Source organism: Haliotis asinina, chromosome 10 (assembly GCF_037392515.1).
Source record: "Haliotis asinina isolate JCU_RB_2024 chromosome 10, JCU_Hal_asi_v2, whole genome shotgun sequence".
In the NCBI taxonomy this organism is placed as follows: Eukaryota; Metazoa; Mollusca; class Gastropoda; order Lepetellida; family Haliotidae; genus Haliotis; species Haliotis asinina.
Genome location: NC_090289.1, coordinates 49,242,143 through 49,264,648, shown reverse-complemented (window position 1 = coordinate 49,264,648; position 22,506 = coordinate 49,242,143). Strand labels below are relative to the sequence as shown.

The window sequence follows — 22,506 nt, the reverse complement described above, 5'->3', positions numbered from 1 at the left end:
CGTAATTACCAATGTCACGAACTATTAGCTCCTGTAGGAAATACAATTTGTCTTGCAGACTGGAAGTGCGAAGCATGAGGCCAAATGATTTTAACAATATTTCCTGGTACCAATTACATATATGTTAGATCAGTGACCTTGACGTTTGTTTCAGAGGAATACGCCTCTAACGCACTTGTGTATCTAGTCGGTCCTGTTAAGTTTCTAATTACCCCACGTTACTGTACATGTATTAGCAGTAAATGGTTAATTCTCTAACTTATGGAACCAGCATTTATACTGACAGGGACAACATAAGCATTAGGCGTCGGTTCATGGGTATCTGCATCAGAGAAACAAAGTATACCGGAGCATACAATTTGGACCACGTTTTCAGTCGTATTTTACAATGATGCTTATGTACCAGTGATATTGTGTCTGGCATCAATGAGAATCGACTTGTTTTAGTATTTCGAATGATAACGTATAATAGATGCACATACGCAATGCAAGGAGCGGACAACGATCCAACTTTATTCAAACGGCACTTGTTTTACTCTGTTTAAGTCATTATACCGAACCATTATAAAGTGTAGTATCCATGTTATACTACTACAGTGTATCTTACTGCTTGCCAAGTATCAGATGAGTCAGCGCAGTGAACGCTGTGCTATAGCATCTCATAAATTTTTCTGACGCCGGAAAGGAAGTAAGTCCTACACAGAGCTGGGATCATATGTCTTTGAAATATATATATGCAAACGACTGGAAGTATGTGTTCCAATGCAAAACGTTCGTAGCGCTACGTCATTCGCATGCCTTTGATAAACTATAGATTTGGCCTCAACCACTGACTGGATCACAGTCTCTTAGTCAGCAAAGAAATTTCGACTTCAATTTTGCTTGCCGTGGAGGCGACATTTAGCGTTTCCATTTTTGGTAACATAACTCCATCTTCGTCCAGTGTAACTCATGCAATGTAGAGTGTGAATAAATGAAGCATGAAGAAGTCACCAAAGTACTTTATTTTCATTTCGTTTTGTTAAGATATGCCCAGTAAGATTTGTGCGACGATCTGCTTCTGGGAATCACTTTCCCTCCAACTTGAAGCTGAAAAAACATCAGTTAAAGAAAATCCATAATAGGTTATTCAGTTAAGATCATATCATTCTGGTAGTGAAGCCAAAAATTCTGCCAGAAATTTCAGTAAGGAAAAAAATTCTCCAGAAATTTCAATAAGGGAAAAAATTTTGCCAGAAATTTCTGCTGCAAAAAAATATTTCTGACAGACATTTCTGAAGAAATGCAGTTTCAGAGCCAATTTGTGAGCTTATTAACCTGTGACCATACTTGAACATGTACGTTTGGGATTCGTCCCCTCGAGATCTTTCCAGTGGTATAAAATACGTCTTTGTAGCTTCATTTCTTCTATGTGTCAACTCTCAGCCATTCCTAAATAGTCCCACGCGTTTGTGACAAACAGCCGAGGCAAGAAATCTGGACGAATACGCTTGGTTGCACAGGTAGATAGGCAATTAAGCACGTGCAATACATGCTGACCGTTGCGTGAAATCAATACCGCTACTGTTTAACACGTGTCTCGTAGAGCGATGTAGTTCAGCAAAACACCATCACGACATATAGGTATGTAGCCAAGTTTCACTTACAAATCAAAGAGTCCAAATTGCTAATAGTTAAATATTTCAAATTACTATATAAATAATGTATTTTTCATCAAATACCACGTGGTTTCCTACAGATTTAGTTTCATTCAGAGCAAACTACAACACGTCAATATTTCCTAATACTTTTGCTGGGTTGAGTCCCATGCGGGAATCGAACCAGCACCCAGAGTCAGCCATCAGACTCAACCGCCGGGGTTTCCAAAAAATTAACTAGAGGCTAGACCCCTCTGGCAAGTGTAACTTGGCACGGCTCTCACGGCCGAAAGCTATGAACACCCAATGCCATTTAGAAATTAGTCAGATATTAAACATGTCACGTAACATACAGTCTAGTAATTTTGTTGGGTCTAGTCCCATCCAGGATTCGAACCCACACTCTCAGAGTCAGGCTTCCACGACAATAGAAGTCGTACAACTGGTAGTCGAGATCATGGCCACATGTGCTCTTAGCTTTCAGCACTTATGATAAAAAAATTAGTTATGTTATTATCAATGTAAACTACAGTTACCATTTTAATACGTGGAATCTGGTTTCAAATACAACAGTGGGTGGTGCTTTGTTAATGTTCAAAGTGTGGTTGGATAGAACTGGTATTCAGTAACCCATGCTTGTCGCAAAAACCGACTACCTGAACCGTTGAGGCTCGCTGACTTGGTTGGCTCATGTCATCGTATTTGCGTAGATTGATGCTCATGTTGTTGATCACTGGATTACCTGGTCCAGACTCGATTATTTAGAGATCGACGCCATATGGATGAAATATTGCCGTGCGACGTAAAATAAACTCACATGCCAATTTGCCACAGTCATCATAGACTCTACACAAACATCATTCATTGAATTTACGGAATTAGGGTGACTTGAGGAAATGCATTTTAGTTTGGGGTTTTGACTTGTATTTCTCGTACTCACTCACCCACTCGTTCATTCATTCATTCCTGTTGCGTTCATCCATTTTGATGTTTCAGCGATTATGAACATTCTAAAGATACAGATATATCAGTACAGACAGTTTCTGTTGTAAATAGCGATTGTCCAGCCGTGAGAATAGTCAAAGTGAACTAGAAGCGTAATTATATAGCATTATTACTACAAATAGTTGTATGTGCCTTGACAATTGGAAATAACCACAGCATGTGATGGGTATGCAAAATGTATTATCCAAATTTCGCCATGCTTTACATGGAAAGGTAGTCAATAAAGTGATGGTCCAGTTGAGTGCGAATATAACACAAGTCGGTTTTAACCAGTAGCAGTCCAGTGATCAGAGACAAACACATCAACACTCCTTTTTTATTACCTACCCAGTAATTATTGACTGACGGATAATATAACTGTTATGGAAGGGTTCAGAATCAATATTTGTAATCGATAGCATGCTTCTGGCACACTGTCGATGCACTAATGGCACTTTGTGACAAAAGCGTTTTAAAGGACCAATGATTGGATTGTTTGTTTGTTTCTTCTTTTTCTGGCGAAGAGAAGTACCAACCACCTAACATTCTTCGAACCGATGGTCTGCACCACACAACACGATAGGCAGGTCAGTAAGACGATACCCGGTTACGCTTTGTACCTTTCACACAGGCAAACAGTCATGCGTCTCTTGGGATCGGCTGAAAACATCGTCACCATTGACACAAAATTTCAGAATGGTAATGGCTGGAAGACAGAATTAATTTAATTAATTAATTATACATATCAAATGCATTTCACATGCATATAATTATCACGGAACAATGCGCGGTACCTTCTTGAAACCATCCCTAGTGGCCCCAGGAGTGATTAATATTTATGTGCACTTGAAACTTATGTTTGCATGGTCTGTGTCCAGCGTAAGTTTGCAGAATCTGCCTCACAGTTCCTGTACCTTATTATTTCCCCTAGGTATTTTCCCTTCCCTGTAACGCCCAAGCCTTAAACATTGCAGCTGCACTGAAAAATGATATTTATGGCATCAAAATTATAAGTGAGTAGTTCGATATTTTGACCCGTGCATTTGACACAAAGATGATAATTTGATACGGCGATTACTGAACCTGTTTATTTAAAAAAGCAATGGGAACAGGTCGGTATCCAGGTTCTTAAGCGTGTTTGCTCTTCACGACTAAGACCTCAGTTTGATTTCCCACATTCCCATGCCCTCATGTGTTTTGTTTAGTGCGGCTTTCTGTATTTGTCTTCACTCTCTGTGCCACCTCGTCAATTCTCTAAACACGAATATCCAGCTATTGTATACAATATCGCCTCAGAACAATGAGGATAAAAAATGCTGAACTTTACTTTACATATATTTAAATTTCAAGACGAAACATGTTCAAGACATTCCATTTCGACTTTCACTATGCCCGCCATTCAGCTATATGAAAGACAGATGTTTTTACCATCACCCAACTGTTTGTGTGAGAAAGTAATTACATCTGGTATTTGTTTAGTAGTTGTGCTGGTTCTGAATACTGAGACAACCATATTGACTACAACGTTTGTTCAGGGTTGCCCTGTGTTGGCATGTTTCGCTATTATTCTTTCAGCGTCTTTATCCTGAGAGATTTAAATGAGTTTGGTTGGGATCAGTATCTTCAATCACTAATATGCTTCAAGAATGGACCCTTCCCTTTAGTCAGCATTTGGTAAACATTAGGTTATTAATGTCTGTATGACAGGACGTATGATACTGGAGAGTGGCAAAGTTCGAATGCACTGTCTCCTTTCTTTAATCTATTTATCTTCAAGTTTTAGTTGGAAGATAAAGGTCACTCAGTCCGAAATATAGTAGTTGCGTACCACATGGTTTGTCAATAATGTGTTTAGATATTTGGTGTAACTTTCAAACAGTTATAAATATAACCAAAGAACTAGAAGCAGCGTGTATTACTTCTCCCTTCTGGTACATTGAACATATTAAATGATTTCTCGACGTTTCACACTGTTTATGAACAGGACATGTTGAGTTATAGACAAAAAGGGCAAATCTGAGTTAGTGTACATTAATTAATTACTTATTTTAACCCATACCAAATATTTTTCTGCATCATAATTGTTTTAAATGTAGAACATATATGTTTGGAAAGGTTCATTGTAACATCAAGGTCTTGCGATCGAATGAGATAATTCCTGTTATTCGCTGGTGGCATGTCCGGCACAATTCCCTTAAAACCACAAATTACGGGGCAAAAGACCATGCTTCAATGACGAGGATTTCACAGGCTTTGTGGGATACGTATTCGTATTGAAAAGTAAATTAACTGATCAGGGTTACAATGGCCTCCAAATAAGTATAATGTTATTATGTGGAGGTTTCCATATTCGAGACACCCGTGTCCGGTGCAAGTCCGTATTTTAGTTTCTGTGGGTTTTTTTGTGTGTGACAGGTGCCACCGTAACGTTCATCTTTTTCTGATATACATGGCATCATCACTATTTAATAGTGGTCCATAAGTACACATTAAATTAGGATTGTTCAAAGGTTTCTGCTTTTAGCGACCCGTGAAGATCCGGCGCAGAATAGACCTTCAGCAACCCATGCTTGCCATAAAAGGTGACTATCAGGAAAAAAAGAGACGACCAACAGGATCGGGTAGTCAGGCTCGCTGACTTGGTTGACGCATGTCATCGGTTCCCAGTTGGGCAGATCGATGCTCATGCTGTTGATCTCTATATTGTCTGGGTCCAGACTCGATTATTTACAGAAAGTTGCCATATAGCTGGAATATTGCTGACTGACTCACTCACATACTTAGCCCTAGACATATTACGAATAACTTTTAATCTTAATCCAGAAGCATATTTATGTTCGCTCTAAAACCGCTTGAGTTTTCATTTCCCCATATTTGTGATTATTTTTTTGTAGCTTTGTTTTTAGAAGTCAGTGTTACCAACAATATGCCATCCATTCAACCAAGTAAAGTATCACAGTATCGAATGATAGAATATTAGGTTTGATAGAATCTCTTTCCTAAAGAATCTTCAACAGACACCTTAGAAAGGTGTCATTCGTGTCCTTTGGAGATTACCATAGTGGTACTTCATACGTGTATAATACCATATGTTCCTGCTGCGCTCGGTAATAAGGGTGTAACCTTATATTTCTCGGTAATAAACTGATAAAATAAAGATATAACTTTAGATTACATTTCACTTCGCCTTTGGAATCACACAACAAAACCAGTGAAGTGGATACATCGTAATTGATTATATGAAGCAGATGGATAAACAATTACACACTGACGTGAGACAAAACTGAATTTGATATTCAATGGCGATGGATCAACTGACGGATCGATAGTTTCCAGAGTAAAGTCTTGTAGTGTAGCTGTCATTAGATAGAAGGGGGCATCATGGAAGTATGGGTGTATATGTTGGTGGTTGGAACTGTTCTTGGCGGTCAAGGTAGGACAATAAGAGACAATTTACTGACTCGTTTTGTTGCAGCAATCGCCATACTGATTGGTGAAGACCCGCAATGTATTTCACAAGTCTGTGCTAACCTGCTAACCACTTTGTTTTCACTGAAGCGGACAAAAAGTTTGAGTAAACGTTCGCTTCTTCAAGATTTAACGAAAATTGTAATCACCAGTATAAAAGTACTTTCGTCAAATGCTTCAAACTTTGAACAACCTTATTTATAGTTCTGGTCCACATGTTTTGAATATCGTCAAACCAAAGTTGACATGAAGTAACTTTCGTAAACCTTTTCGAATTGTACTACCTACCTTTTTAATTTACCAATCTAATTGATAGGTCGCGGTTTGACTGGCGCGAAGCGTCTCCAGACAGTACGTTTATGCACATTTTCGAATATATTTACTTGTCTGATGATCCTTTACTGGAAGACACATATTAGATGATCCTGCGCACTAAACGCATTTGTGACAAGAGAGGCGGTACAACGACTTGGGCGAGTACACTTGGCTGCTACAGGTAGCTTGACGATTATGCACGTGCAATACATGCTAATACCAGGATTCAAGTTGTACAGCTGTTACAATATTGGCGGCGTTGTCAGTGACAACTGTGTATGTGTGTTGGGGGGTGGGTATATATTTGTATCTGCAACTTTCCATTCACTCATAACTTCCCTCAGTACGTCAGCCAAGTTGTCAGCTGTAAGGAAATAAAGAAGTAGAAAGAATAAAAATTGTGAATATAACATTTTCTATCAAGTGTAGGAAATATTTCAAATGAGTGAGTGAGTGAGTTATTGTTTAACGCCGCTTGGGCAATATTGCAGCTATTAACGGCGAAATATTTCAAATGAAGGTGGAATTTAAAATTCAAGGGCTTTCGCTTGAAATTAACTGAACATAAATTTAAACGTTACAATTAAAAACTACTTTGATTTGTTTAAACAAAGAATACACTAACTGTCAGTGACTGGAATTATTTGAAAAAGTTGTGAGGTTTTCAAATAACAAAACAATTAATATGTAAGTAGTACCTAAGTTACAGGAAATTAAATTAATTCAAATAATACACATAAAAATTATTTAGAAATTAAATCACCTGTGTGGCTCTCTCCCAGTGGCCTTGTTTGGAGTACAAACGTTTCCAGTTTCCAATCATCCTTGACCAAGGATGCTGTTACTGTAACATAGTCATCAGTTGCGCGGGAGGTCCAGCCATCAGTAGTCAATGAGACCTACAAGTAAAAGAAAAACAAGTTGGTTTAAGCCTTACGATGAGAGAATATTTCAAAGGAAAAATGGAAACTCTACAGAATTTAAAAATTAAATTTAAGCAAAATATGTATTCTCAATTTCTCATCATCATATAAACTTTCTGCTTTTCATTTAAAATAAAATAGCTTTAATTTGGAACAGAGCTCTTCAATATTTTTCAATTGTATTGTTTTTAACAAAAACATCATTTCTTTGGAAGATTTGCTTATAAAATTCTGAACCTAACTCAAATAATGTTTTTGTGATTATTGACCATATTTCATTAATCATTACTTTACTAAATTGAGTGTTAATATTTATCATTAGAAAATTCAATATTTTTGAAAACATCAAAAGCAAAAAAGCTGAAAATTTGAAATTATTAATTGACTTATCTAATATTTATTAATTCATTGCTAGTTCATTAATCTAGTTACAAAATGAGTGATATTAGCCTTACCTTTACTGCTTTTTGCATTTTACTTGCTATTTCACTTCTAACTTCATGGTAGAGTTTTGGGACAATCACTTCAGCAAACTGTTTTCTCGATGGGACAGAATAGCGTGGTTGGAGTAAAGACAAAAGGGAGCGCAATTCGCGACTGTCAATCCAGGAAAAGGGGTGCAGTCCTTTGACAAGAAACAATGCCATTTCATGTGTTATTTGTTGTGCTTCGGTCGAATTCGATTTAAACTGTTTATTCCTGTTGGTAAACACATGAAGACTTTGTTGACTCGTAGAAGATGTAGTTGAAGAGAAGTCATGAACGCTCGAATCACCAACGCTGGCTACAGGCAGCTTGCTCGTTTTCGTTGCTATCGCCATGGGGTGATGTCGGCGAAGATGTGTGGTTAAATTTGTCGTACCCCCACTTGTTTTCAAAATAGATTTGCATTCATAAGAAACGGCATAGCTGGAATCAACCTTTCCATCGACAGCTTTGAGACCAAAATATTTCCAAACACTTGATTTACCATGCCGATTCGGCACAGCAACCCACTGTTTGCCGCCATTTTGGAAAGGGAGGTAAGTTACTTTGACTGGTTACGAGGCCGTTCATGTTTGCGCTACTTTCACTTTACAGGTTACACAACACCAAATGTTTTCCAATAGACTTCTATAGTAACCTTATATTTTTTAAAAAAATATCCAATCTATCAACAGCCATTCCATGTACACATGGGTACAGTCTGTCCTCTAAGCTACAATAAAACACAAGTTGTGGCCAACTTGTCCTGCACATTTGCCAAGCACAGGAAGCGGAACACATCAACCCCCAGCTCCGCACCGAATGTCACCTACTTCAAAATATATGTACACACATAAGCATAACCCATGGTGATAAAAATGACAGCACTAAATACTTAAAATTGTGGTCAGTTTTAATAACAGGGTGGATGTGCTTTTAAAACACATACACATCTTACACTATTTCATCCAATCACAGCTGTCACAGGCCTCTGTCCGTTTGAGTTGTTTCTCAACTGTCCTTGCTCGGACAGCATGTGATATTCATATAGTATAGTGGAACCTGTAGGACTTCCTGGTTTATTTACACTTTTCACGTAGTTTTTGCTGGTGTTTTTAGTCTGAAATTGTTACAGTAAAAACGTCCAATATATTGGAAAATTACACAAGTATGTACCGGTACGTATTGTGTTGTTTCTGTATTGCAATATACCGATATACCGATAATACCGCCCACCCTTAGACATGAGCATCGATCTGCGCAAGGAACCAATGACATGTGTCAACCAAGTCAGCGAGCCTGACCACCTTACGATAAGCATAGTCGCCTTTTATGGCAAGCAAGTCAACTTTGTGTGCAGACTCTAAGAGTTGTCACAAGCCCAACTGTACCGTACACATTCCTGTGCACTTAAAAGAACCCACCAATCCGTTGGTATATGGCCAGATGGTGACCACACGAATACATGCAAACACCCAGCTACGTGCAGTAAACATGGACAAAGTACTGTGACTATGTGTCCCAGTCCACCCAGTTGTGAATTGGTACCTCGTAAGGATTGGAAAGCTCCACTGAATGATGCATACTCCCCAGGGAGCTGAGATTGATAAGATGTGCCGTTGACGTCCAATAATCGAGGGGGAAATGAGCATGCACCAGTGTGTGGATATGTACGCTATATAAATACATTACCAATAACCAAAAATTGAAAAGGAGCCCCAGTCAGACCCGAGGAAGTCTAGATTTGCTTCATGCAATTCTTCAGCATTGCAGTGAGGGTTATGCACTAGAGAAAATGCTGTGGTTCAGGTACTGTGAGACAGATTCGCTCACTGCAGGGTTCTGGTTATAGAAGAATCATGGCTGGCGAGACCAACATCTTCGAATTCAGCTACATCAACATCTTAATTCGCAAGTGCTGAGGCAATAAGCTAATGAGTCTAATGGTCCTGTACCATGTTTGAGAAATATCTATGATGCCCTACATGAAATCTGTAATCTACGCAATTTAAGTCACTGATAGAAGAAAGACTCCTTTCAAACTGTATTTGGTAAATCTAAGAATTTCACTGATTTAATCATATTGGAAGACACATGGCAACTACCATTGCCTCCATCATTGTGACCGCGATAGAGGCATCCTGGTAAAACTATAGGCTTTAAACTGACAGGCGTTCGGTGTCAGATATTTGGAACTCCGGCCAAAGGTGATGTTACACTGTCTGGACATAATGGCCTTTTTGGAATGCTTTGGTTTCACTTGATGATTAATTGTTAAATGTACACATGATGTTTTGAAGGATAATTTCAGCTGGCCTTGATATTTTGCAAGTGTTTCCCCTACTCTTTCCACACCTGAAAAATCAAATTTCTAGAAATGTCTGTAAGACATACTATACAGAAATGGCATGACTGAATATGGATACCCGAGGTCGTGACCGTACCATTCTGGTTACACGGCGTTGAGAGAGGACAGAGCTTGGCAAGATACCAATAAATGTGGTTGTCATTTGGACCTTTATCTGATGTTTGTGGAATGTGATTGAAGATGATTCCTGCACATGTACCTCCGATACTGATGTTGTTAGTCTGCGAATCTTCCAAGTTACTTGGTCTATTTTTCAGTTGAAATTCAGGTCATTGCCTTTTACGAAAATAATATATTTTCAAGCCACTAAGAGTCAATGTTATTGTGCCTATGTCGGGAATCAAACAACGGCATTTGAACGGACAAGCGAACACTTTAACCACGAGCATACCCCATCATTATTTGATACTCTTAAAGAAATATACATTGGTACATTTATCACACATTCAAGACTGAACCCAGTTTTGTCACCATCTATCCACCATATTTTATGTTAGTGACATGATCTGCACACTGATGATTTAAAACACTTCTATGAATAATAACTCTTTCCAATCTTTACCCACTGTAGGTTTCCATTTATTTACCGTTTCTATTCCCAGGAACTTCTGTACGAAGGTACACTGAACACTTTCACCCAGTAACAATAAAGCATACAGACAATAGGTTTCGGCACTCTGATAGATTAATACGTACACATTATGTTCCATCATATTCGGATGCCAAAATGAACAACGAAATTATATAATGTATACAAGTCAGACAACAAAAAGCTAAAACGGAAAAACATGAGCAGCAGAATGCTATTAGGTAATAAGCTTTCAAGACGAGGTGTATGAACAGTTTATTCTGTTGGGTTACTAAAATTTGAGAAAACGTTTGTGTAGGATAATGCCTTTATTCCGAATCAACAAGATATCATACCAAGTGTGTGGAGGTTTAGACATTTACGACAGTAATCATTAATACATTCTAATTATCGTTTTTGAAAGTATAGATCACGAAATTTGTGCAGCTATGATCAGTCGGATAACTCATACAAGTGTGCACTTAAATTAGGGACCATCCGGTTCATGTCTGTGTGTACACATCTGTCTGTGTTTTGTTATAAGCAGTGTCTTCTCATATAAATGCAGTGCGTCTAAGGTCAGTTATTTAAACTGTAATGTCAGTTCCATAACAAAAAAAGAAGAATATATGATATTACCTACTGATCAGAAACACACACCCTCGCGCACGCACGCACACACGCACACAGTAGCATACATATCGCTCTGGCCTATACACACATACTGTGAACATTTCAAACAGACAGCATATGTTTGTCAAGGAAGGCATCCACGTTGATAGTGGTGCTCAATCATGGGTATCACTTCGCCATGTGTCACTCATGATCTCGGTACATTATCGCTAACGAACCCGATGTTGTATTACATAACCATTGAAAGACATGTTAAAGTAGTGTCAATCTTGTAACACTCTATTTACCCATTGCATCCATTTACGAGTGTACTAAACATACGACAAACATATGGTCCGTTTGGCTCACAAGCGGACCGATAAATTGTAGTCTAGCTCGAAAACTAATAGACGTAACACACTCAATGAAACTCTGATCATAATCAGGGTATGATACCAACTCTACGGGTTTTTTGCAGAATATTTTTCCTTAAAACAAAAATGTTGTTTAACAAATTGTCATTAAAATATTGACACAATTCAATATTTGTTCCGAGGGAGGAGTGCAGAGAAAGGGACAGCCAGGTGTACGAGAAAGCATGGAGACAGTACGGCACAGCTTAAGGAATATCATAAATTTCTCTGAGATTGCGCTTTCTCTGGCAGTGCCCTTCTCTGCACTCCTCCCTCGTATTAAACAGTGAAAGTCTTTTATCATTAGGACACAAATTCTGCAAAAACCTCACAGAGTTGGTATGGTGTTTTGATTTTGATCTGCGTTTCATTGAGTATGTTAATATGCTTATTAGTTTTCGAGTGACATTGCAATTGATCGGTACTCTTTTGAGCCAACCGAACTATAACCCTGGTCATACAAGATTTCAAATGTATTGAAATACATGTCCAACAATCACAGCATTTTCATATGTTACACATGCTGAAAAACACATGGAAACAATGACCAGATGTACACACATGTAAAATGCAGAGTGTTCCTTTATTTTAGTACCACTTTAAATGTGTGTAAATCAGACAGCCACATGATACGTGGATTTCAAGCGTTGTTCATATGGCCGCCAGATGACACGAATATTTTCCAACGTTAGTAAATTTGAGTAATACACGTACAGTCATTTTGTGTTGTTTGTCATTAACAATAAAGGAAGTTAGATTGACTCAACAGCTCCGAGTAACTCTTGAAACTGTACGAGTGCTTCTGCACTTGAGGCACAGGGAAATTCATTCGTTATCAGGTAACCACGAAAAACACTTTCTGTAAATGTTTTTGTGTGACTGAACTGTACCATCATTGTGCATGGCGCCGTGTGATCTTCCTTGTACAGACTGTCAAGCTGTATTACCTAATTACTGATTATGAAGTTGTCTTCCCGAACTGTACTTGCTGTGTAGTGTGTATTTATCAATAATACCACTGAAGAGCAGACTTGTACGGGTGTTTATTATTACTGACTGTATAGTTCTCCAGCTGCTTGTCACCATGCTTGTTCCATGTCGAAATGAGACAGTGAATGAGGTTGGTTTTACGCCGCAATATTCAAGCAATGCCACGGCGGGGGGACACCAGAAATAGTCTTCCTACATTGTACCCATGTGGGGAATCGAACCCGGATATTCTGATGCCAGCCAGGAATTGGGCCTATCCTTTGCCGCTGGTGTTCACTTTAACAGGTAATGACATGATCTCATTAATTCAACACCGCGCTGAGGGCTCGAAAGGAATGTATGTAAACTCAGACGAACAGTGCTAGAGCATAACCAGTGACCTGAACAAACTTGATTATTTGGAAACTAGTTGAAACGTACTGACACAAGTGTTTACGAGATTTCTGTATACATGACATAACAAGCGTGACTTACCCATTTATATAAATGAGTAATGGAACATGTTTGCTACCATGTGACCGTTGTCTTTGTACGACATGTATGATTGATTCGTTGTACTGATCAATTTGTAATTATCGGTTTCAGAAAGAACATACGTGACGGTATTTACTGAGAACCAATGGGCCACCTCTTCAAGCTCGTCCTCTTACATGTCCCTGTACATTACCTCATCGCGTACACAGCCAGTGACAGTTCAGGTGTTTGTTCCGCATCTTAACGCCGCAGTTCCTTTCAAAACCCTCACGCTTGACCCAGGACAAAGAACCAAGGTCACACTACCTGCTGATGTTCAGATGCCTACAGGGACGAGGACGTCAAACAGGATTATCCGCGTCGTGGCTTCCGACGATGTCACAGTATTGGCACAAAACGCCAAATCGTCGAACCTTGATATGTATCAAGTGAAAGAGATGAGTCAACTGGGAAAGGAGTATGTAGTCGTAGCTCCTGACTCTTACAATGCCCGATCTGCAGCTACGGTGGGAGTAGTCTCCCCTTTCCCAAACACTGAACTCAAAGTCACACTCCCAGACATGCATCCTGCCATTTCAGCAGAAATAAATGGATTTCCACAAATATTATCAAGTGCATTTTCAATCACACTGCAGGGAAACCAAGCGTTTCAGATTCAGTCTGTTAATGAACTTTCTGGAACGCACATTGCATCCAACAAACCCATTGCTGTTTTGACCGGTGTGAACAGAACAGAAACATCCAGAGGTCTCTGTTCAGATGGGCAGATAACTCAGCTTCTTAGTTTGGACAAAATAGGCACGGAATACATTGCTTTTGGGCTACCCTTGTCTGATACTAAAGACTACATAAACATTGTCTCTACACAAGCTGACACGGACATCTCATTTGATGGAAGTTCGACAATACTTACAAATGCAAGAGCGATAGCTAGACTGCGTATTGAACGAAATCAGTTCAAACTGATTGAAATGTCTAAACCAGCAGTCGTATCCATGACAACTGCATCAGGTAAATCAAGAACCATCCAGGGCGATGTGTCCAACTACATGCTTCATCCTCTTCCACTGAGGGACCTCGTCTACACAATCACAGTGCCGGACGCCACGGCTTTCTCCAAACCTCGAAGATATCTTGTGATCCTGGTTGAGAATGACGGCGTTAACGACGTTCTTTTAGACGACGTTGCCGTCACGGGAGCTTCATGGACACAAGTCACGGGCACCAATATTTCAGGCTGCTTCTATCCGGTGACAGATAATACGGAGACCAGAGTCCTCAGACATAGACGAGGAAAGCCTTTGGCTGTGTATATGCAGGGCTTCAAGACGTGTCATGCATACTCTATTGCATTTGAAGCCAACGAAAGAGATGTAAGTAAGCAAACTGAGAAATATGTTTGCAATGCTGTTGTGTGGAAGTATTTGATTTTGGACAGTTAAGTCACTGTTTAATCCAAAATATGCAACCGTAGAAAATAGAAACATTTTAGGTTCAACATATCTACATATACATATCTACATACAGATACATATGCGTGTGACCATTTTCGACCGACTTGACTTGGGTGAGTAGTTGAGCATTTGAGTAAGTGGGTAAGTTGGGTTTTACCCTGCTTTAAGCAACATTCCATCAATGTCATGGTGGGGGACGCCAGAAGTGGAGTTCACACATTGTAAGGAATCGAACCCTTGTCTTCAGCGTAACGAGCGGACGCTTTAACCCCGACTTGGCTTGTAACTGTCAGACGAGTGCCTGTCGATCATACTGTACATCAGTGTGTAATAACATTACAATTTCAATCTTTAATTACCCCTCTCCCATTTTATGTAGACTTCACTGTAATCTGTACAGCTTTATTGACTGCCTGTTTTCCCCTGGCAGGTCACCAGAAGGTGCTGTAGAATAACTCATGCTACAGTCTCCGCATCCAACCACACATTACATGCTATGTTCTGTCTTTTGCGTCATCACCTGTCCTAGTATTAATGTACAACTACATACAGTTATATTAAGCTTTTAAGGAAGGCAAAGGCAAGAGGATAGACGGATATCTATCACAAGCTGTAATTCGGTTCTGGCCCTGTGGAATTTGAAAGGTCCTATCAACACATCCACAAATCACCCTCCCAGGGGGAACTGTCTTAGTACCCCTCCGTAAATTAATACTAAAACAACCAACAATGCCCGTGATGTCATTTAAAAATGACAATACCCGGAAAATACCTTACCAGCCACATAGTGGATCTAAAACCGATAACGTGAGATTTGACCAAAACAGATCCACAGCACTTGCGGCTGTACCCCTCCTACTTCTCGTATATTCTGATGAAGCATTTATTTGACTCCACAGAAGCCAGATTCTTTAGCACCCTCAGCATTCCACATTCATCTGCTGGCACACCAGTGTTATGAAGTGTTGGATCCTCTGTCAACACATTATCGTCCTCAAACAAAGACAAAATTCATCTGATGTCGTTATAATCTCTCTTTTCCCTTGTTTGTATGTATTCCCTGTGTTGGTTACAAATGTTGAATTCAGTGGCTGTTTCATCGTAATCGTGATGTCTGCATAAGCTGATCTGTCAAGGAGTTTAGACTTTGAGGTACCCATGCCTTGAAAAATGGTTTCTACGTGGAAGTGTCATAGGCCGAGCCTCCCTGTCTTTAGATCATGTCACTGGATCATGTTTGATGACCGTCAGTGTTTTCCCAAACGGCAGCTGGTGAAACGTGACAACCGTCTCTGAATGGCCGTACTGCCTCAAACAGATACATGAATGGTGACCACTGGGAGCCATGCGAATCATTGCATTGATGGAGGACTGTTCTGGGTGGAATCCTTGCTGTATCATTATGCATGATCATTGACTATACTATGCTGGCAGAATATTCTGAAAAGCTTTGGATAGATCAAACTTCCAAGTTGGGTCCTCAGGTGATAACTCCTGATTGACGTCCTGTTCCAAAGACGTTTGAGTGAGGTAATCGACTGTTTCTGAGATTCTGTAACTTGCCTCGGGAATTTGGTTGATAGTCTGATTGCTGCAATGATCAAGGCATTTTACCGGGATATGGCATTCCATAAATAGTTTGACTGTGTTTAACTTTCGAGGGAATTTGATAACTGTATTCATTATACGTGTTATTTCATAGGTGGATTATCCTTGCTTGCGGCCTGATTTGCCGTAGACTGGTCTTCGCCGTTAGACATTTTCCATGCACATGCCATGACCTGAACACACTGCATAAAAACCGGGATTCACAGTAATACATCAAACAGTATTTGCAAACATATCTCAAGTAATGATGAACAACGAAGCAACGTTGATGTATGTCACCATGGAGAATTATTTTCTTTCTACGGTATAAACTTGTCTTCACGATAGCAATTAAAATCAGTCGATTTGGGCACTGAAAATCGTTTCTAAACTATCGACATATCTTGAAGAATATTACTGTCCATCCTTCTGTCCATCCATCCATCCTTCCATCCATCTACCCATCCAGCAATCGATCCCCCACCCATCCATTACGTTTTTATAGTGTTTCGGTCCTGTTCCACACTGACACACATGTACCGACTGTAATTTCTTATCAGGCGCGTGTCATTAACATACGTGTCTGTTCTGGTAACAACATGGGAAGCCGATGTGATGGGAGGGTAAGGTGACTATTGCAGTATTACCCCCTGTTGTTTCATCCCAACATATCTTGTGAACGGAGTGAATCAGAGTCGCTGTTAGAAATACTTGAACAGTACCACGGCATGTACACAAAAGAAATGGGTTTCACACATTGTACTTATGTGGGGAATCGAACCCGGGTGTTCGGCCGGACGAGCTAACGCATTAACCATCAGGCTGCACCAGTGACCCTTCTGAACAGAGGTATTACGACAATTAGCTCAGGCTTTATCCTTGTTTTTACACACAAATTTAGTAAAATCAAGATGGATGGCACAAATGCGCCTGTATTATTCAGTTTATTGAGAGTTAATTCTTATACCTTTCGGACACCCCCTTCGTGCATTAATCACGGCCGACGTCTTAAAAAACCTTGATTGTAGAATGACAGTTTTCAGCTATATAGCAAGGAATGTGACGTCATTCCAACATTACGCCATTGGAATGACGTCAGTAATGGGAATTCTATCTGAAGTGATCTTTGCATTCTGACACCGGCTTTAAATGACCTCGTTTATTTCTAACCGTATGGTTAATATAAACATATTGTGCCTAAATGACACCTAGTAGCTAGTTCAACAATTGCATAAACACTTTCACAGATCGGTTGATGTCCGTTAAGACCTGACTAGCTATTCTCAAAACGTTCGTAGCCCTACGAAGTTCTTAAACCCATTCTTAACACATTGGCTACGACCAAAGTTAAGAATTCTTAGGGCTACGAACGTTTCGAGAATAAGGGCCCTGAACCCTTTAACCTATCGTATCTGTTTTATGCTTCTGCCATACACGGCCGCCTTGTTCAGGTTTAATAACTGATGTTTGTTCCTTTTCGGTTGGTTACATGCTATCAATAAAGCCAACAACCCATGCAGAACTAAACGGTGCCCAAGCAACACTACTGACGTTTATTGATCGTGCTTCTATGATGTTATGTTATTTTTTTATTCCATTTCGTTTCAGAAACTTCCACCAGAAGCCAGCCAGTCTCAAGGTTTGTATTTTTAACAAAAAGATAATCAATGAGCATCTTACATTTGTTCTGTAAAGTGCATCAAGGGCGTCCTACACAAATCCACCTTGACGAAGAATATGCAGAATTAACTGACTACGAAATAGCAGCAGCATGAGAAGGACTGTATGGCAGAAATATGGTTTTCTTATTAATATTAATTTTACAATATCAACTGAAAGTGAAATTAAACGTTCTACCATATATACTTAATTCATAAAGGTGGCATCGGTATCACATTAGACAAATCGATTAGTGCGCAAAACCTATTTACCGCTGTCTGTCTTCAGTCCAAACCGTTCTCGTGGCTTTGACCGATTGAGTAATCGCATTAAGTATTTACATTAAGCGGTTACGCCGTGCTATAAATGAAATACTTACACTCGTAACGTTTTCCCAGCTCGGGCGGCACTTGGCAAATCGCATAAAAGGTTTATAACGGTGAAGTAGACGTGCGTGAGATCGGTAAGAACAAATGACACGCAGGGCTTTTCGGGTTGAATTTTACTTTTAGAACAATGGACCTAATCTTTGATGATAAGCATAGGGGTAGCTATAAATTCGCAAATGGAAAACTAAACAAATGGTTCAATGAAGTAATATTATGTTATAAACATTTGCATGAGTCTTGAAAACGATCTTCTTAAGACGTCCATGCCACCCTTCCAGATGGTCCCATAGTGGTTCCATGAGTGGACTGGTAGATCACCCTTGACCCAGAACGTCGTCGCGCGCTCCAGAGAGAACTTGTTTATTGTAGTCTCACCAACACATGGACAGATAATTAAACAATGTTGCCTTGGTAATATGCACTGACCACCATAAAAAGGTTAAAACGTATTAGGCCATATTGTATATTAAAAATGTATCATTTTCGCCTGTATCATTCAAATACTTTGAGTCTTTAAACTATAAGGAAACAAATCAGAAGAATACTATAGTATATATAATTATATATACATTATATTCATTTAGAAAACATTAGAAATGTGGAAATATTACTGTCTTATTGTTTAAGAAAATGATACTCCTTATTTACTAACTGGCACCAAAGACAGTATAGTTGCAAACCTGGTGATGTCTGTGTCCTAGCGCGAATTAAAGTGATAGATTTGTGAGTGTAGCTAGCATATCACATACCTAAATTGTTGAGCTGGTGTTTACCATCAGTCAGTGTCAGTCAATGTCAGTCAACGATTGTCAAAGCAAACCTCGTGAGTCCGTATCAACTTCATTGATTTCAGTTATGTAAGTCATCATGATAGAGAACACAGGGTGAGTTCATATCACTTATTTCGTTAGGTCGTTCAGAATTTAGTACAACCCAGAAAATTAATCCCTCAAAACAACAAGCACCGTCAGCTCCCTAACATCACAGTATTTTTACTGTCATAACAAATGTCTACTTCCCGGCAAGAAACCAACCTAAAAAGTGAAAAATAATTGTTTAAAATTGTAAGAAGAATTGATTAAAATTGTTTTAAAATTGTTTAAAATTGTTTGAAAACTTTGATTGCGGCACAGTTATCTGTTTCAGTTTGCTCTCGAGACCTTCGTGCAAACCCAGGAAGAAGAAAGACGTCACAGCGGATGAAGTTGCTCTCTGTATCGTTTCAGCAAGTTTGTTTCTCATTCTGTCTCAACTACGATGAATGTGAAGGCGTGAACTACCTAGCGAATGCTTTGCCGGTGGCCATCAACTGTGAGCTGCTGTTCACCGAGACTAATGGCCAAGAAGACATTGCTGACTGGACGTACTATCAGCTCGTGCCAAACTGACCCTTATCTTATCCCTCTTATTCTTATCTCTTCTATATTTCTAGGATATATTCCGCCCTTCCCTTTACTCATGACACCTAGAACAAGTTACGTCAAAAGATAATGTTAAGGGATCAAATGACACCAGCATTTTGTGGCAGTGAAAAATCACTGTAGCTACATGTATTTGTCATTAATATTTCAGGTTTGTGAAGAAGGTGATGTATTCAGTTGCGCCTTACGGGTTAGTCGTTATTTCAGTTTCAACAAAATAGTTACCATCAAAATTATTTCTTAGTGCAGGGACGTCTTTCTTCATATGCAGACAACTTATTCATTACAGTGGATGCAACGTGTCGATGTAGATGCTAACGCCGTTATTAAGCAAGTGGTGACATGTTGAGGCTAACACCGTTATTAAGCAAGTGGTGACATGTTGAGGCTAACACCGTTATTAAGCAAGTGGTGACATGTTGAGGCTAACACCGTTATTGAGCCAGTGATCAGGTGCTTGATAACGGTGTTGAAATATACATCGAAACATTTTATCCATTGGAAGGAAGAACTTGTCTATCTTCCATGTCCATGATACCAGCTTGTAAATGTCACACAAAGAAGTTATTTCTTAGTAATTCACTAGAATCACAGAGCTGAAAGTATTAATAATTAATGCATATTTTTGTTGAAACAGGTCATGTTGTGCTCTACTCTCCATTGTTGAATCTTACCATGACGGGTTGAACGTTAGGCGTTTAAAGAAAGCTGGTGATACGGTTCTGAAAACAATGGTAGATATTGATCCTTGCTTCGCAATAATAACCTACTGAAATCCGAATCTTTATAGGTGTACACATTACCGTTGCTTATATCAAACTTTGTGTGTTTGGAAGACATGACCCAGGGAACATCACGAATACATAAGATACTCATGTAAGTTCCTTGCCATGACTTCAAACATGTACTTCCCCTTGTAGCAATGGTGCCATATGTCACAGATATCTGAGCACCGCTTTGTCTCTCTGCTTCAGACCTCTCTCTCACCAATACGATTGCTTTATTTAAGCCAAGTGGTTTAAACATATTTTTATTTCAAAATGTGATGAAATCTGGATACGCGAACAAGCCAAGAAGTTCATATTAAAGCCGCTCCAGTACATTAAAGTGTTCCAATAGGTGGACATATCGTTGAAGTAGTTCGACGACAAAGATCAATAGTAGGACCAAATAACATACAACTGTTGCTAGGTGTTGGTTATGCCTAGTAATCAAGTCAGTTGCTGCAGAAGATCGTTTTACATCTAGCTTCTCTTACATTCAACATATATGCATAGATCATAATCACTGAAAACGGTTACTTTATGAAATGAAGTCTTGTAAAGGGGTTGAGAATATCACTATTTATTACGTTATTCAATGCATCATTGCCGTATAAAGTTGTTTTAACATTATATCCTTGAGAATAAAAATAGATAGTTGACCTTAGATTCGTATAGTTCTGACATTTAAACAGATAGTGGAGAACGTCTTCGTTATTATGACCGCATGAACACTTCGATGTTTCCGAAATGTGCCGCTTATATCTGTCCGCGTTTAGATCATTACAGCCGAGCTTGAGGCGACAGTGGACGATTTGACAGAATCTCGTTCCAACATTCAAATCAAAGTAGTTATGAGTTTCTGTTGGGCTTATCATTGTTTTAAATTGGCTGCGGGAAATGGCATTAACAAATCCATCAGGCAATGAATTCCACGACATAATCGCACTTGGTAAAAATGATTGTGAATATCTTTGTGTTCTGCAGTTAATAGTTTGGATAGAATTACCATTCCTAAGATTATAGTTGTATTGTTCAAATACTCTTCCTGGTACAAGGTTGTTCAAATTATCTGGAGTCAGACAATAATACATTTCATAAAACGTTATGAGCTTAGAGTGGTGTCGTCTTTCTTTCAGTGGACTATAATTGGTTTCCCTGTATAGTTTATCATGACTTGTGCCACGAACCGCGCCGCATATGGATCGTAAAGCGTCTGAATGCAAGTTCTCCAGTAAGTTTGCCTGTTTAATCGTACAATTATCCCAGACATGACTGCAGTAGTCAAAAAGTGGTAAGATAAAGGGATTATGAAAGGTATTTAGAGTTTTCCGAGATAAACGGTATTTCAAACGTTTCAGACAATTGATCATTGGACTATTTTTCTTTATCATGTCGCCTATATGAACTTTCCAAGAACAATCGCTTGTATTACGGTTAAAAATTTGCCGTGACAAACTATTTACGAAATCCCCTTGTAAACCAGCAAAACAGAACAAAGACAAGTTGTTTACGTTCAAATAATATATTGTTAAACCACGAAAGCGAGATATACCGAGTCACAAGTCAATATATCAATGCTGATTACAAATACATTTCAAGAGAGACAAAATCCAAGTCAGTGGGTCACAAAAATACAATATATCAAACTCACCAAAGTCTTGATGTTACTCCTAGGCCAAATGTAGAGATATCATGAAAATCAGGTAATATGATACACCCAGCCTTATCACCCATACTGCATATCTTGACCATGCTGAACACCAGTGCTTGTCACCACACATTAGACAATGTGATCAATTCTCAAGCAGTTTGTTTATGAACATGTGGACACTGTTTCAACAGTGGACTGAACCCAGTTAGTTTTTAGTAACCTGATACCTCCTGTTGCTAGTTCCACATCAACAAGAATTTTTGGCGGGTGGGAGGTGTCATACCAATTACTGAATAACACGTTTACTGCTGCTGAGAGATCCTAAAAGATAGGGACTTTTCTAACATTTGGCCTAGGACTAATG

General features: G+C 39.1%; 1 protein-coding gene and 1 long non-coding RNA gene across 2 annotated transcripts; one reads left to right on the top strand and one right to left on the bottom strand.

The window, feature by feature from the left end:
• Positions 1-5,833: 5,833 nt before the first annotated feature.
• LOC137298449 (uncharacterized) lies at positions 5,834-8,596 on the bottom strand. Its single transcript, XR_010957750.1, has 3 exons — positions 7,783-8,596; positions 7,168-7,303; positions 5,834-6,768 (listed from the first exon to the last, which is right to left on the bottom strand). It is a non-coding gene; the product is annotated as an uncharacterized lncRNA (long non-coding RNA).
• LOC137298448 (uncharacterized) lies at positions 5,900-19,811 on the top strand. The gene is made up of 4 exons (XM_067830716.1): positions 5,900-6,054; positions 13,329-14,590; positions 17,867-17,897; positions 19,453-19,811. Exons 1-4 carry the CDS (start codon positions 6,003-6,005, stop codon positions 19,692-19,694), a joined length of 1,587 nt encoding a protein of 528 aa, XP_067686817.1. The 5' UTR covers positions 5,900-6,002; the 3' UTR covers positions 19,695-19,811.
• The last annotated feature ends 2,695 nt before the right edge of the window (positions 19,812-22,506 follow it).

Excerpts from the sequence above, each read along its gene's own strand:
- LOC137298448 (XM_067830716.1), top strand. The coding sequence starts at position 6,003 with ATGGAAGTATGGGTGTATATGTTGGTGGTTGGAACTGTTCTTGGCGGT. Across the intron at positions 6,055-13,328 it reads AACTGTTCTTGGCGGTCAAG|AAAGAACATACGTGACGGTA; the intron begins GTAGGACAATAA and ends TATCGGTTTCAG. Across the intron at positions 14,591-17,866 it reads TTGAAGCCAACGAAAGAGAT|AAACTTCCACCAGAAGCCAG; the intron begins GTAAGTAAGCAA and ends ATTTCGTTTCAG.